The sequence below is a fragment of the Camelus bactrianus genome, chromosome 19, assembly GCF_048773025.1.
Source record: "Camelus bactrianus isolate YW-2024 breed Bactrian camel chromosome 19, ASM4877302v1, whole genome shotgun sequence".
NCBI lineage: Eukaryota > Metazoa > Chordata > Mammalia > Artiodactyla > Camelidae > Camelus > Camelus bactrianus.
In genome coordinates this window covers 15,330,423-15,344,996 of record NC_133557.1, presented here as the reverse complement: position 1 = coordinate 15,344,996, position 14,574 = coordinate 15,330,423, and the positions used below count along the sequence as shown (strand labels likewise).

Genomic DNA, 14,574 nt, shown 5'->3' with positions numbered 1-14,574 from the left:
TCTCACAGATTCAGAGCTTGGTGCTGCAACCTCAATCAGTCACCCGGGTGGCGGGGTGGGGAAACCCTGACTTTGGAAGTTTCCAGCACTGGTACTCTCCTTTCTAGAACATACAACTGGGATTTTAGGGGAAAATACTCCTAAAGACGCAGACTAGACCTAACTGATCATGTCATCAGGCCTCAAGGCACCAGCGTGGTCGAGGCTACAAGAGTCCAACCTGGACTGTGGCCACTGGCTTCTCCACTTCGGGCGTTTCCTCTGAAAACAAGGGCTCGAAGTCGTTGATGTTTTCCACGTCTTCCAGAGACGGCTCGAGCTGCTCCAGGTCCGGGGTCTGAGAAAAGGATGCACACAACCAAACAGAACCTGTAACTTCGGGGAGCCTTAGTTCTCTGAGTTCACTGCCACCAAAAAGATCTCACCCAGCGTCCTCAAAGTATGTCAATACATAAAAACTACGAACACTTGGCTAAACTATTAAAAAAAGAAGAACACACATGAGCACAGGATTAAAAGATTAAAAAGCCAGGGATGGGCTCTGCTCTTATCCCCTACCCTTCCTACTTAGACAAGCCTCACTGACTCCCACCTTCTCTCTGACAACTTGGGATGGGGCCAGCACCAAGTCTGGTGCCCCGAGGAGACCTGGCCACCAGTACCAGCCACACCTCCACACACACAACTCCAGGGAGAGGGTATGATAGCTGGCATCCTACACAGTGGCTTGGACTACAGGCAAAATTAAGTAAACGTCTTAATAATTAACAAACATATGTGCCAACACCAACAGGCTTAACTGTTAGCCCTTAATGGGCTGGGGATGTGACTAAAGACTCCAAGGTGGCCGAATGCATCCTATCTGTGAAGTCCTGCAGAACAGGCTTTCCTCTTCATGACAACGAACCTGAATGGGGACTAGACATGCAGGCACTGTCCCCAATCGAGGATTCAGGACACCTTTCATTTTGACCTGAACAAAGGAAGCTGGGCAGCTGGGGGGATGGTCCTGGATGCTGCCCTCAGACATCTGTCCTCCCATGTGAAAGGCAGACGAGCTGTACCCTCTGGACTGCAATGGGAGAAGTTAAGGGAAGAAATGCTCTGTTGCGTTCTGTGGACGAATGCTCTAACCATGATGGCTGCTGTAGAAAGGACTGCCTGAAGGGAGGGTGTCTCGGGAGGGTTCAAGCAGACTCAATGCCAACCACCGAGGCTGCACGGGGGGAGAGCCTTACATCTGGTGCGTGTCCTCTGAGTCCCTCCTCCCTCAGGGTCTATGACTGACGTAATTCACAGCACTTAACTACACTTCTCTAGAACCTACTCGTATCAGCTGCAAATATAAAAAGCGAAGTCACTCTTAAAGGCCACACCCGTCAACATGTGCTCTCTGGCTACCCGCCTCAGAAGTCCCTCCTGGAAGCCAGTAGCCGTGCTGAGAAGCTCAGGTATACGGAGAGGCTGCGTGGTAATCAGGTCCGTGGCCCCGCTGAGTCGAGCCTTTCAGTCATCCCAGCCCAGATGCCAGAGAAGGGAAAACCTTCCAGGGACTGCAGTTCCCAACTGCCCAAGTCATCCCAGCTGAGGCCCCAGACAGCCCTCCTCCACTGTCTGAATTCCTGACCCATCAGACTTGTGAACACAACAGCGTGACTGTTGCTTCCAGCTTCTAAGTGTGGAGTGCTTTTTCATCCAGCAGCAGGTTAAAAACAGGCTTCTGGTGAGGCAGGAGTTGAGAAAGCCCCAGAAGGCTACCAGGCCACCCGTGTCACTCTTCGGCTTCCTTGCAGCCCCCACGGCAGGTGTCTGACTCCTCTCCTGACAATCTTTGCTCTGCCCCCTTTCTAATCTCTGCTCCACCGTTTCCTGCAGGTCGCCTTCTGTGCCTCAAAAAACCAACTCACCTATTTAATCTCCATCCCATCTCCTGATCTTTTTTTCTTGTCCTTTCCCTTCCTTGTCTTCAAAGGCAGAGTGTGTCACCTCCTATCCGAGGCTGAGCCTACCACCCATGGTCTCAAAACACTCCCGCCCACCCCTCTGCTTCCTCTCTTCTCTGACCACTCTGTCTCCATCTCTTTGTCTGGCTTGTCTCCCGCCCCCCAACCCCGCAGCGGGGGCCTGCCTGGGCATTCTTTTTCTCTCACTTCCCATGGGATTCTAGGTCCCTCCACAGCTGGGCCCTGGGAAGTCCCAGCTGCTGCCCCACAGAGACCTTAGAGATGAGGCGCTCAGACCCAGCTCGTTACCTCCCTAAGCTTGTCCACGGCACCACCCTGCACCCTCTGCCTTTCAACCCACCTCAGTGTGACCGGAGAGAACCTGGACCTGGACTGCACGTGCCCGAGTCTCAGCTGCAATCCTTCTAGTGGTGTGACCTGGACCAAATTTCTTCATTCGCCTAAACCTCGGTTTCCTTATTCATAAAATGAGAATGATGACAGTACTTACGGAATATGAAAACTAACCAAGATGATACCTGCACAGGGTCTACCACGTGTCACAGGCTCTATCATCATCAGCAACTGCCACTCCTACGCGGCACCAAGATCTGAGTCCTCCTCCGCCCTCCATCCCTATGGCTCCTGACAAATTTCGGGTCCATGTCAGCTCTCTCCTGGATGACTACAGCACACTTTCATCCTGTCTTCCCACCTCCAGCCTTGCCTCTCCCTAAATCCACCATCCCAACTGCCACCAGTTATTTTCCTAAAATAAAATCTCGTCAGGCTATTTCCTTGCTCAGCATCTTGTGAAAGCTGTGTGTGTCTCAAGGCTACTACCCAGGCTGACTGGCAGAGACCTTACAGGCAGGCCACTGCCTCCCTCCCCGGCACCATCGCCCACTCTCTTGTACCCCATGTGCTCTGCTCCCGACGTGTGCGGTTCTCTCCATCTAAAACGCCCTTCCTTCCTCATGTGCTATCTGCTGAAGTCAAATAATCTCTCAGGGCTCAGCTGCAATATGCCAGGCCTTTCTCAAAACTCCATCTGTATTCCCACACACATCTGCCACTGCACCTGATTAAGTTTTCTTACAGTCTGACTATGCTGCTACAGCCCTATTTTTCGAGGCACCAAGGAGGGTAGGAATTGTATCTTCATCACCTCTGCACCCCTAGTCCCTGGCATCCCATGTCTCGCACGGAGTGGCGGGCCCCTGGGATACTCCCTCAAGCTTCTCTAGAGTAGAGAGGACTGTAAGATGTCGGGGTTTCAAAGAGCCTTCTTGGCTGCAACAAACACATTATTATCCACCTTCACATCTAGTTATATTCAAAAAGCATGTCACCTTAATATAAAATCATAATCACCAACACATACACCCTAAAATAAAAACATCTGAAAGTATACTGAGTGAAAAAAGCTAAACTCAAAAGGCTACAAACCCTACGATTCCATTTATACAACATTCCTAAAATGAGAAAATTACAGGGATGGAGAACAGATTAGCGGTTGCCAGGGGTTAGGAAGTGGGTGGGAGGGTGTGGAGAGAGAAGGGTGTGACTGTGAGAGAGAAGCAAGGGGGATATTTGTGGTGATGGAGCAGGTCTGCATCTTGACCGTGGAGCTGATGTACAAATCTATACCTGATAAAATTGCCTAGAACTTTAGACACACACAAGGGCATAGAAAACTGGGGAAATCTGAGTAAGATTTGTTAACTGTGCTAACGTCAATTTCCTGGTTTTGTTACAGTTACTAAGATGCTACCATTGGGGGAAACTGGTGAAGAGCACATGGGACCTCTATGTACTTCTTTTCAAACTTACTGTGAATCTATAATTATTTCAACATAAAATAATTTTTTTTAATAAAAAGCATGTCACCTTAAAAATAACATCTTAGCTTCACTAAAATTGGTAAAAAGAAATTTTATTTAGCCCAGTTCACATGACTCAGGGAGAGCAAAGCTAGTGATTTCAGTGCCGACAACAGGCATCCGACAGGGCACAGATTCCTCTACCACGGCTGGCTTCTCACCCTCCAGGGTTTGCCAGGGTCTCCACATGTACTGCGTGGCATTCAGGAACACAAACACAACTGTTCTTCTGGAACTGAACAGAACCACTGTTTGCCAAGCACATCAGAGAAGATGCAGCACTGTTCCCTGGAACAGCCTTGAGCAGCACAAAACATGCAGAGGCCAGCTCTGGTCTTGGCTCGTCAGGCAAGAGAACGTTCTATATTTGGCCCATTGTGATTCCCAACAAAGGAGGGTGCTCTCAAATTGTGCTCTCCCCCTCACGCCCCCTTACGCTGCACTTGGAGCGATGCAAAGCGAGCATCTTCTAGGCTAAATACTTGATTAGGAATGCTAACAAAGCCTACGTACTGCTTTACTACACCCCCATCAAATACTTGCAGAATAGCGAGGGCTGGAATAGATTGGTCTATAGGAAAAGGTGGATTTTAAAAAACACTGTTGAAACATTTAGCTATATTAATTCAGTTCAGCCATTACTGCTTAGATGGCATTTCAATATGAACTATGATCCACATAAGTCTATGCCCTCCATCCTAAAAGAATTACACTGCTTGAAAATACAGCAAATACTTTGTGAAAGGTAGAACTGGCTGGTCAGTATTGCGGCCAAATTTAGCCCATGAATGTTGCTGTAATTGATCCTAATCTCTAACAATCACCCTCAACGAATGCTGACTGACCATCAGAGCTTTAGGGACGGATCAATTCATCAAATTTGTTGTACACAGAAAAGCCTTTGAAAGTCCAACATTTCAAGGGGGCAGGTTATAGCTCAGTGGCAGAGTACATGCTTAGCATGCACAAGGTCCTAGGTTCAATCCTCCATTAAAAAACATACATGTATAAAAAAAATAAATAAACCTAATCCGCCTCCCACCAAAAAACAAAAAAAAAAAACAAAAAAAAAACCCAAACAAAACAAAGTCCAACATCCCAAAATTTCCCCAAACCCAGAGAGATCTGAATATGTACCCTCAGAGCCCAGAAACCAAGCAGGGACTTAATAAGCATCTGCTGAATGGGTGAACGGAGTGGTTGAACCAGGGCATGTAACAGATGCAGAAAAATGAACAGAGCAAAGGAAAACCCAGTTCCCCAACTGCTGGGGAGTCACATCTTCAGTTATTTGATTTCCCCTTTTTAAGTCTGAAATCACCCACCTGCAGGATGGCTTAACGGCACATCCCTGGTATAAAGATGCTCACGCCCTGTGGCCGTGTTACTCATAAGAATGATAAAACTAAGTGCGGATAAACTAACAACAAAGGCAACCTGGGTATGGATCCCAGTGAACAAGAGCTCAAATCTGAAGCCCAGACATGAGAAGTGGGAGGAGCAAACTAGAAAAGGCACATCAGCCCCCGGAGCTGGGACGCTGCGCAGGGGTCAGCTGGTGGGCCAGGTCTCTTCACCGCACATCTCTGTGACCCCAAACACCGGGCTGAGGACGCCTAACTCAGGAACTGGTCTATCAAACACTCAGGCTCGTGGCCGGTCGCTGCCCTCATGTGTCTGCAGCCTGTCAGAGAGGTGGGGAAGGGGAGGCTGAGAGCAGGAGCCCTGAAGAGCCAGCCTCCAGCCAAGACAGTCCCTGCAACAGCAGGCTGCCTGCTGAGCTGAAGGCAGCTCTGAAGTCACTGGTAAGCACCACACTACACGGCATCAAACTGGAGCTTTCCACAGGACTTTCCAAAAATACAGGTTTTAGAATTTAAAGAAAGTTGACTTAAAAACAAAAACCAATAGCTGCATGGGATAATCCTGCCCCAGAAGTATCACAAGGCAATGAACAAGTTCCCTGGTTTTAGAACTCGAGAGATGACAGATTCGGGAATAACATATCCACTTATTACCACTTTTGTCCAGTTCTAGACAGGAGAGCCAGCCAGAGACTTGGGGCCAAGGTGTGACCCGCAGGCCACCCCTTCACCACGCAGGCCCTGGCTCTGAATCACCTAGGGCCCTAGCTCAGCCCCGCCACCCCAGCCACTTTTGGCCACATCAACACTGATTAACAGTCCACTGGCAGGGAAACAAAAAGGAGAGACACCAAAGATCAAAGAGTCAGTGTTGGTAATTAACAAAAAGCTGATCCTAAATAAACCTACAAACATTTTATTGAGCATGGCTATCAGTGGCTGGAAAAAATTCTTGAACTATGTGTGAAGCATACCCCTGTCCTTAGGGAGCATGGAGAAGGAAACGAGGTAGATGGAAGGGCAACCACAACATATTCAATAAAAGATCAGGGGAAAGTTAAGGGGATGTATGACTAACCGCCCAGGAACCATCAGAGTGGCAGGTTCAGGTTCAAGATGGGCTACATGTTTGGTGTGTGAATGCTGCTCCCCCTCGACACTTCCCCCAGGGCGCCAGAGCTCTACTGGGTGAAATCCCTAGGGTCAGGACTTCAGCTGGCACCAGCTCAGCACCATCACCGCCCCCATCCATGTCCCTGTAGACTTCACACTGCTCTCTTCCCCCAAGTCTGGTCGCAACCCCTTTGATGTCAGTCTTCCCCGGGCACTCCTCCCGCCCTGAGAAAGGGCCGTTCTCTCTACACAACCCTGCGGAACCTCCCTCCCAAGGCCCGCGGTACCTCTGGCTTGCTCTCCACCACATCCACCTCGAGGTTGACCTCTGCTTGAAGGATCTTCTGCTTAGCTTGCTCCACCGCTGAACTGAGCTTCTGTATGTAGGACTGCAGCTCTTCTGGGGAGTCCATGTTCAGCTCCATCAGAGCTTTGTGAAACTGATCCATCTGGCCTTCCTCTAGAAGCTCCTACAAGCAGAGCAGTCACAAGTCACCCTCAACGATGTGCATCAGGGCAATCCCACACAGGAAGGAGGCAAGTCGCTTAGATGCTCAACGGAGAACTGCGGCAGGAGAGGGCTCCCTGAGGTCCCCACCTGCCCCTCTACAAAGTCACACCTCCCACCAAGAGGCGCACAGCTGCCCTCCTCCTCAGCTGTCTCGGGGCTCCCACTGCACCACCAACTCAGCACCTCCTGATCAGGCAAAACTCATGTCTGTGACCAATGTCAGAAATGTTAGCTTTTGGGTGGGAAGAGGTGGGAGAGTTACTGACAGGAGGTAATGTTCTATTTCCTGATCTGGATATGGATACATGGTGTGTTTCAGTTGTGAAAATTCATCAAGCTGCACACCTAAGATCCACGTGCTTTGTATCACATGTACTACACTTAAGTTAAAAAGTTAAGGGGGGGTGGAGTATAGCTCAGTGGTAGAGTGCATGCTTAGCACACACAATCCCCAGTGCCTCCATTAAAATAAATGAATAAATAAACCTAATTACTCCCCCAAAAAAGACATGGGGAAAAAAACAAATAAACCAGGATAAATAAATGAACCAGCTCTAAAAAGAAGTTAAAGGTCAAACAAAAGAGGCTAGAAGGATAAAATTAATGAACAAGGTCAAAGGCCACAGCTCTTTCAGAAACGCCTGTGGCTACACCACCCTCTGCGCCCCACGACCTCCATGCGGATGATCCCCCGGCCTCCTCCTTGACCCCAGGGGGACTGAGACAGCTGATGCGCTCTACGGCTGAGGGAGAGTATATCGGAAGAAAACTCTCTGGGCCCACCGTGCTGAGCAAGGCTGGGGACCTGCGGTGGGGCCAGCTTTTACCTGCACGTAGAGCAGCCGGTCCAGCCGCTCCTGGTCGAGCTGCAGCTTCTCCTCCCGCCGCCGGGCGTTGAGCTCCTGCAGCCGCCGCAGTTGCTGCTGCCGCCTCTCCTGCTTCTCCTCGGAGGTCAGGGTGCTGCCCAGCAGCTTGCTGGAGAACGGGAGCTGCATCTTGTGGACGTTGTCTTCGTAGTAATCGGGGCACCGCCATTTCTGCAATTCTTCAAAGGCATGGTTTTGGAAATCAGGAAATGGAAACACTATTAGCACTGAGATGAGAAAGTCAAGACTGGGTTCCAGGCCCAAGTAAGGTGGAGAAATCACACACCACCCCATCTCTAAATCTACCCGATCAACGAAATGCAGCTGGAAAACCCAGACATGAAGCCAACACACCTGTTCTGAGAGAATTGCTAAATGAAGTTCTTCAGACAGAAGTGACACCACTGGAGCACCAGAAGTAAAGGAAAAAGCAACAGAAGTGATGAAAATCTACTGGGTGAACACAGCAGATTAACCTCTTCTTGGGTTCTTTAAAATATGTTTGACAACCGAAAGCAAAAACTATGACAAGGTCTGTTGGGTTTCCCACGTATGTGGCTGTGACACATACGACAAGCCCAGCCTGACAGAGGAAGGACAGAGGGGCCTCTGGAGGGCTAGCATCTGCTCGCTCCACCTGCAGAGGCAAAGAAGAGATTCTAAGAAGACTGTGAAAAGTCTGATGACTGTCATCTCCAGAGCAACACTAAGACCTACACAAGAAATACACAGCTCATTTAATCAGACCGGCATCGCCAGGATCCAGCACAAGACAAAGACAGTACAAGAAACTGTGGATCCATGTCCCTCATGAACATAGACACAAAAACCTCAAAAAATTCACCAAATCAAATCCAGCAATACAGAAAAAAAAAACACATGAACAAGTGGGGTTTATCCTCCCCAAATCAAGGTTAGTTCGATATTTGAAAAGCAATCACTATAATCTCCTATATTAACAGTCCAAAGCACAAACACCACAGGATCATGTCAGATGCAGAAAAACCACTTCACAAAATTCAAAATCCTTTCACGATAAAAATGATTAGCAAAATTAGGCACAGAAAGAAACTTCCTACACTCGATAAAGGATATCTGCAAAAACACTAGCGCTAACATCATATAATTAATAGTGAAAGACTAAATGCTTTCCCCTCCACACGATCAGAAATTAGGAACAAGGCAAAGATGTCCACTCTTGCCGCTCCTGTTCAATGCTGCACTAGAAGGCCTGGCCGTGAAACAAGGCAAGGAAAAGAAGTAAAGGCAAACAGATTGGGAAGAAATAAAACTGTTCGTACTCACAGATGACACATCTACCTAGTAATGTCTAAGGAACCTACAAAAAAAACTAGAACTAGTAAGTTTCGCAAGGTCACAGAATATAAGGTAAACAAATAAAAATTCATTGCATTTCTATACAAGAGCAATAAGCAATTGGAAATTGAAGTAAAAAAAGAAATAATTAGACATAAATCTAATAAAACATGTATAGGATCTATATGAGAACTATAAAATGCTGATGAAAGAAATCAATGAAGACCAAGATAAATGGAAAGACATATATTCATGGATTAGAAGCCTCAACACAGTAAAAAAAAAAAAAAAAAAAAAAAGTCAATTCTCCCCAATCTAGATTTAATATTATATCTGGATTTACATTTAGAATGTTGTTTTATATACAATCTGATCTACAGATTTAATGTAATTTCAATCACAATGCTAACAGAACTTTTTTGTAGATACGGACAAACTGATCCTAATATCTATATTTTAAAGGCAAAGGAACTAGAATAGCCAAAATAACTTTGAAAAAGAACCTACATATGTCAGTTATCAGCTGACTGAAAAGTCTATTAAGAAAGTAAATACCAAAATGGGAAGGGAATGCTAAAAAGTAAAAAGAGTAAAACAGTGCACAAGAGTCATCCTGGCAACAATTTAAGGAATGCCCCAAAGGTAGACAACATCCAAAAGCTGCAAGCAGGCGTCCTCCTCCTCACCTTCCACGTAGTCCTCCGCGATGTAGCTGTGCTCGTGCAGGATCTCCTCCGTGCGGCTGAGAGTGATGGCCGCCAGGTGCCCAGGGTACTTCAGCTGCAGGAGACGCTGGAGGTAGACAGCTGCTTGGCTTCCTCCCAGATTGATGCGTTTGCAGTTTCTAGCATCTAACCTACAACCAACGGATGGAAAACAGCACTGAAATTTTTGGCAAATTTTTGTGGAGAGAATATAGAGCACCATGGATGGAAAAGGATAATTTAATGTAAACAAACAAGGAAGAAACCAACCAGCTGGGGGAACATAAAATCTTACGGTTGGAAGGGAATTCAAAGTTCCCTTGGTGCAACCTCCTACACAATGCAGGCACTCCTAGTCCATGTCCAGACAGCTACCTGAACATCTGACTTCTGGCAAGAGTCTCAGGAGGAAACCAGGTTCAATGGGAAGAACACACACCCTACAGTTAGACCCTCATGGACTCATCATATATTTCTCAAACTGTGGTCCCAGGGCCACATATCCCAGAGTTAGCTGTGGAAAATGTTAAACAATGCTAATTCCCAGGACTCATTTGCTCTGGGGTGGGCCTAGGGATATGCATTTTAACAAGCTTCCCAGGTAGCTCCAGGGTAGGCCAGATTGAGAGCCCCTTCCCTAGACACTCCACTACTACTGATGCAAACACACACATGCTAGTTTGCTGCAGTCACCTAAGACCTCTTTGACCTGAAGTGAAGGGGAGGAGAACCAGAGTGACTTCATTTTATTTTATTTTTTTAACATTTTAACATTTTTAACATTAACATTTTTTAACATTTTTTATTGATTTATAATCATTTTACAATGTTGTGACAAATTCCAGTATAGAGCACAATTTTTCAGTTATACATGAACATATATATATTCAGTCACATTTTTTTCTCTGTGAGCTACCATAAGATCTTGTATATATTTCCCTGTGCTATACAGTATAATCTTGTTTATCTATTCTACATTTTGAAATCCCAGTCTATTCCTTCCCACCCTCCATCCCCTTGGTAACCACAAGTTTGTATTCTATGTCTATGAGTCTGTTTCTGTTTGTATTTATGTTATGTTTGCTTGTTTGTTTTTTAGATTCCGCATATAAGCGATCTCATATGGTATTTTTCTTTCTCTTTCTGGCTTACTTCACTTAGAATGACATTCTCCAGGAACTTCCATGTTGCTGCAAATGGCGTTATGTTGTCGGTTTTTAATGGCTGAATAGTATTCCATTGTATAAATACACCAACTCTTCTTTATCCAGTCATCTGTTGATGGACATTTAGGCTGTTTCCATGTCTTGGCTATTGTGAATAGTGCTGCTATGAACATTGGGGTGCAGGTGTCATCCTGAAGTAGGGTTCCTTCTGGATATATACCCAGGAGTGGGATTCCTGGGTCTTACGGTAAGTCTATTCCTAGTCTTTTGAGGAATCTCCATACTGTTTTCCACAGTGGCTGCACCAAACTGTATTCCCACCAGCAGTGTAGGAGGGTTCCCTTTTCTCCGCAGCCTCTCCAGCATTTGTCATTTGTGGACTTTTGAATGATGGCCATTCTGACTGGTATAAGGTGATACCTCATTGTAGTTTTGATTTGCCTTTCTCTGATAATTAGTGATATTGAGCATTTTTTCATGACTTCATTTTCTTAATGTGAGAAAGTTAAGAGAAGCAGAGCACTAGGAACCAGCAGTATATTGAAATGCCACTGCTATACCATACTTCACCAGCAGATGGCAGCATAGAACAGGCTATGCTCCAATCTGATCATTCCTTAGCCTTCAGGTAAAATAATTTTCTCTCAATATAACATAAAAAAGAACTATATAATTTTTAATTTCTGCATATTCTGTTTACATAAAATAGAATACTCAGTATATCAGGAGTTTTTGATAATGTCTAAGAATTACTTTTTTGTTCATGAATTTTTGTAACAACTTCAAGAGAAATTCTCACTACACATAGGGCTCAATAAATTCAACAGCATTTACTTTCATGTAAATATTCAGACTGTTTTACAAAGTGCCATCACCCACATTATTTCATTTCATCCTGAGGGTAACCTTGAGGAATCAGTTTTTCCCAAGTTTATATGTTAGGAAACTAAATGAAGTTAAGTACCTCATCCGTAGCCGGGCTGCAAACCCAGGCTTCCAACTTCAAAGCCAGTGTCCTCTCCCACTTACACACCCTCTCTATGCAAAGAGAAACCTTGTCAGGAGAGCACGATGCTGGCCTAGTCTCTTTATCAGACAACTGTTTAACAGCCCAACTATAAAACAAACATGGATTTTAAACACGACAGAAACTGTCCCTCACCTTTTATATAACTTGGAAACAGTTATGAAGGCAACTGTTAAGTGCTAGGTACTGTACTTGAAAAGAAAGGTCTAAACAAACATGATTAAAGAGCTCTGAACAACAAAATAAGCTCTTAATTAAAAAGTAACTCCCGAATAAAAGACAGTCTAAATTAAATATATTTAAATAATTTACTCAGAACATTTTTCTGAGCACCTACAACCTGCAGGTACTGTGTTAGTTATCTCACCATAAATCAGAATCATAAAATTCTAGAATTATGGATTTGGACCTCAGAGACCATCAACCCCAGCTCCATCCAGGAGATCACAAAGGATGGATGGTAAGTGACTTATCTGTACTCACACAGTGAGAGAGGTCAGAGCTAAGCCCAGAGGCCAGTTTGTGGTCCAGTACTCACTCTTTCCACTCCACCATTAAAGTAAGTGCCCAATAAATGTTTCCTGAATGTTTCTCAGAACAGCACTCAAATGCCATGAGTCCAACTCACCTCCCTTCTAAGACGGGTAAAATATGTGTACACTGGTATCCAGATGAAATGATGAGCCCGCTGGAAATCAAGCTCTTTGGCTTATTGTGGTAGAAGCTGAAGAGGCTGTCTATTCCGTAGGCAACCTTAGGAATCCCATAGCACTCAAAGAGAAGCTCTGACATCATTTGTCGTGAATACAGTGGGTTGCACACGGCTTCTGTCAAAACTATGGGATGATCGACACAGCCCTACTTTGAAAGAAAAGAGTAAGTTGACAGGTGATGAAAGAATACTCTTTTTAAAGCATTAAAAAAAAAAAAAAAACCAAACCCTCCAAATCCTCATTGCAAGGGCTGAATTTGCTTTTGATCTCCAATCAAAAATCTGATCAGAAGCAACTGTAAAACTCTCATCTCTCCTGGATATTGTTTTGGAAAGTATGAAAGTAAGGTCTACTTAAGGTGTTTAAGTAAAGCCCCAACCAAACTGTCAGCCAACACTGTTGGCTCTATCTTCAAAATATCTCCAGAATCCAACTGCTTCTTACCACATCCCCAATTCCTCCATCATCCCCATCTCCTAACTGCAACAGCCTCCTAACTGGTCTGTTTCTACACTATGACCCAGGCCAGTCCATTCTCCATACAGCAGCTATGGTGATCCTTTTGGAATATAAGTCACGTCCTTCTCTGTTCAACACTCTGCAATGGCTTCCCATTCTACCGAGTGAAAGCCTGTAAGGCTTGTGACTTGCCCTTTCGGTACCTCTCTGACCTCCTCTTCCACTTACTACCCTCCCCCTCACTCTGGCTGCCTTCAATTAGGATTAGGGCACACTCCTGCCTCAGGGCCTTTTTACTGGCTGATCCCTCTCTCCAGAATAATGCTCCCTCAATCACCTCCCTTAGTCCTTGCTCAAACATCACCTTCTCCCTGAGTCCTCCCCAACCATCTTACTGAAAAGATGTAACCCTCTCCTCTCCTCTCATGCCATAGAATCTACTACTGAATTCTACTGTTTACTGCCTGTCTTTTCATACTAGAATGTCTTTACATACCAGCTCCGTAAGCACAGGAGATTTTGTGTTATGTTCATGGATGTATTTCAAACATCTAGAAAAGTGCCTGACACAGGGTAGGTGCTCCTCACACATTTGTTAATAAATGAATTTATTAACAAACGAGCATTAGGTGCTCCAAGAGAAAAGGGTGTTTTGTTCACTGCTAAACCCCAAGCGTCTAGCACAGGGCTTACACACGACAGGAGCTTAATATTTGATTAAGTGAACGACTAAATGACAGTCAGGACTATAGGAGTTACTATAATCCCTCAGAGGGCAGAGTGCCCGGAGACACATCTCAATCCTCCCCTCAACCCCAACCCACCCGCCCTTCACCTGTGAGGAGACACCCAGATGCTGGAAGCTGTAGTCAAGCAGCAGCTCCTGCAGCTCCAGGTTCACCGGCACGTTGCGGTCGAAGGGCGACCGGAGCATCCAGCGCAGCGGCTCCAGGCTGCCCAGCGCGTTGCCCACCTGCGGGCCTGCTCCGCCACGAGCCCCGCCCCGCCCGCGGGCGCACACGGCGCGGAACTGCAGCCGGGGTTCAGGGCCCGGGTCCGGCCCCGGGCACGCCCAGCCGGCGCGGGCCTGGAACGACCCGTTGTCCAGCACTAATGGCACCGGTAGTGGCCCGTGTGCCACTGGGCCGGCCTCCAGCACCGGATCAGGCGCGGCCCGCACATCGCGGAATGGAAACACGTTCACAGCCGGCGCGGCCCCACTGGCCACCGCCATCTTGGAGCTCGCGCCCACCAGCCCCGCCCCCGGCGCAGCGTCCACCAAGACGGCGCAAAGCCCCGCCCTCGACGCAGCGTCAGCCCAAACGGCTCGAGACTCCGCCCTCGCGCGTAAATGGGGCTTCCAAGCCTCCTCTTCTCGCTAAGCCCGGCCAGCCTTTTCACCTAACCTGCCCCTGGTGACCCAGGCCGCCTTCGGGATAGCTAAGCCCCGCCCACCGTGGCTGTGGCTTAACCTCCCCGCAACATCCAACCTGACCATGCCCCTTCCT

General features: G+C 46.7%; 1 protein-coding gene across 6 annotated transcripts in view; it reads right to left on the bottom strand.

Moving 5' to 3' along the window:
- ACTR5 (actin related protein 5) overlaps window positions 1–14,574 on the bottom strand; it is a 34,752-nt gene extending 20,178 nt beyond the window's left edge. For all 6 annotated transcript variants that reach the window (XR_012500621.1, XR_012500622.1, XR_012500623.1 and 3 more), the window contains exons 1-6: window positions 13,902–14,574; window positions 12,523–12,752; window positions 9,684–9,853; window positions 7,642–7,859; window positions 6,591–6,773; window positions 221–337 (exon numbers count right to left, since the gene is read on the bottom strand). Coding sequence is in view for 1 of the 6 variants with exons in the window: in XM_010958747.3 (XP_010957049.2) it covers window positions 221–337; window positions 6,591–6,773; window positions 7,642–7,859; window positions 9,684–9,853; window positions 12,523–12,752; window positions 13,902–14,300 (1,317 nt within the window). In the remaining 5 variants the exon portion in view is untranslated. The remainder of the gene's footprint in view (window positions 1–220; window positions 338–6,590; window positions 6,774–7,641; window positions 7,860–9,683; window positions 9,854–12,522; window positions 12,753–13,901) is intronic.